Source organism: Sardina pilchardus, chromosome 10, assembly GCF_963854185.1.
Source record: "Sardina pilchardus chromosome 10, fSarPil1.1, whole genome shotgun sequence".
In the NCBI taxonomy this organism is placed as follows: Eukaryota; Metazoa; Chordata; class Actinopteri; order Clupeiformes; family Clupeidae; genus Sardina; species Sardina pilchardus.
Window position 1 is genome coordinate 21,786,354 of NC_085003.1, and position 2,500 is coordinate 21,788,853.

The 2,500-nt window shown below is 53.4% G+C and overlaps 2 protein-coding genes across 2 annotated transcripts in view; one reads left to right on the forward strand and one right to left on the reverse strand.

Annotated features, from left to right (window-relative positions):
• LOC134094762 (E3 ubiquitin-protein ligase TRIM35-like) overlaps positions 1–1,673 on the forward strand; it is a 5,466-nt gene extending 3,793 nt beyond the window's left edge. The window contains exon 6 of the mRNA XM_062548403.1: positions 140–1,673. Coding sequence (XP_062404387.1) covers positions 140–690 — 551 coding nt within the window. The 3' untranslated portion in view covers positions 691–1,673. The remainder of the gene's footprint in view (positions 1–139) is intronic.
• shank3a (SH3 and multiple ankyrin repeat domains 3a) overlaps positions 1–2,500 on the reverse strand; it is a gene marked incomplete in the record, with an annotated part of 273,016 nt that overhangs the window by 241,756 nt on the left and 28,760 nt on the right.

Below are 2,500 nucleotides of genomic sequence, written 5' to 3' on the forward strand. Positions count from 1 at the left end.
CTCTCTTTTCTCATTTTTCTCTTTTTTTCTTTCCTTCTTTTCTCTTTCATTCTTTCCCTCTTCCTTTCTTTTCTAATGCTTTCATCCCTCTCTCTCTTCCCTCCGTACTCCCTCTCTCTCTCTCTCTCTCTCTGCCCAGCCCCGGTGACTCTGGACCCCAACACGGCCCATCCGTGCCTCCAGGTGAGTGAGGACCTGCTGAGCGTGCGCTACTTCTCCCCGGCTCCGCGCGCCGTCCCTGCCAACCCCGAGCGCTTCCGCTCCTTCCCCTGCGTGCTGGGCGCCCAGGGCATCGCCGGGGGCAACCACGCCTGGGAGGTGGACGTGACGGACAGCAGCTTCTGGCACCTGGGCGTGACCGCCGAGTCCAGCCCGCGCGACGCCGACTCTGCGGACGACGGGCACGTGTGGCGCGTGTGGCACTACGGCGGGCAGTACCGGGCGCGCTTCTCCCAGGGGCCCGTGAGCACCCTGGCGCTGTGCCAGCCCCCGCGCACCGTCAGGGTGCAGCTGGAATGGGCGAGCGGGCGCCTGGAGTTCCACGACTCCGACAGGCACCTCCTGCTGCACGCCTTCACGCACACGTTCACAGGGACGCTGCGCCCTTACTTCTTCAACAAGGGCTCCAGCCTGAGGATACTGCCACAGCGCCGCCCTGTAGGAGACCCAAGGCACTGCAGCTCCGCCTGAGCTGGACAGGCAGTGACCACATTGTCAGTCACATCCTCACATGACACATGCAGGCCTCTCCAGAGGCAGCTTGGACATCACAGGCACACACACACACACACACGCATGGCATGACCCATATCGAGCCCATATCAGTGATTTCATAACTCTACCTGAGCCAATGTCACACATGCAGTGGACTCTCAGAGTGTGAGATAGGGAGTTGTCACGTCATCATATCACCCAGGATTCTCCAGGGCAACGCATGACAGATATCCACCACGCGTGCACACACACACACACACACACACACACACACACACACACACACACACACACACACACACACTCACTCACTCACTCAAACTCAGACAGATAACATCCACAACTCTCCAGGGCAACACACTGAGGCAGACAGATATCCTCAGGGTCTCTAGAAGCATGTGTTCATACAAGTCCTCCCCAACTGTGTGTGTGTGTGTGTGTGTGTGTGTACAGACCAGCTCTCTCTATAACAGGGTGTGTGTTCATGCAAGTTCTCTCCAACTGTGTGTGTGTTCATATCTGGGGCATCACTATGCTCCAAATGATGTGTTGTGGCAAGCTAACGTTCAAGTGAGATCTGCTGCATGAAGGAGAGTGAGAGGACAGCCATGTGCTGCTTGTACTGTATGCTTGATAAATAAGTCCATATAATCACACTTTCAATGCACTTTCAATGCAAAATAATGGTTTCATATCTGTTAATCAACTTTGCAAAATCCCGGCAAATTCGGCTGCCAACGCCCCTGGTTGAGATGATACACATCATACACATACACATACACACCCACACCCACACCCACACCCACACCCACACCCACCCACACCCACACCCACCCACACACACGTACAGTGCATGCCAATGTAACATACAGTGTATGGATCATATGCTAATGCTTCTACTAAACTTGTGCTTCCCATTCTCCATGAGTTACAAATGAGCAATTAAACTCATTCTGAATACCAGCGACTGGTCTACTGTCATTAGTATCATCACAACAGCAGGGGTCAGCACGGCAGGGTCTCTAGGAGGAAGAGGAGGAGGAGGAGGAGGAGAGGAGAAGATGAAGAGGAACATCAATGGGACTGGCAGAGAGGTCGCTAATCTTTGAAGATCTGGTGTGACAGAGGTCAGCGTGGCACGGCAGCCGAGAGTGGACACACACTCATCTGAGCCCCGCTCTTCTGTAACCATGTGAACAGGTCTTGGAGGAGAACCACGGGGGGCAACTGAGGTAATCTCATTACCGTATGGGGGGGGGGGGGGGGTTAAACCAACTGTCCAACACTTGACCACTTCAATTTACTTACTTATGAGACTCCAGGCTGTAGAACTGTGAATGCTAGCAGCTCTATCGGACAAAACACACACACACACACACACACACACACACACACACACACACACACACACACACACACACACACACACACACACACACACGATAGCAAACAGCCAACTCATGGCTGGTCACATGCCAGATGGACCAGAGTGGACCACATGTAGCAGGTTCATAAGGTGACCACATGTAGCAGGTTCATAAGGTGACCACAGCGAGGACACAGCGAGACGGCAAGTCCAGGGGGCCAAATGTCTGGACCAACCCAAGGCCAAACGCACATCATTAAGAGCTGAAAACAAACACAAACACAAACACACACACACACACACACACACACACACACACACACACACACACACACCATTAAGAAGCCTTTACCCAGCTAATGTGGGTGGCCTGCATTCATAGGTCACAGACAGAGACAGAGAGGATTTGCCTGAAGAATA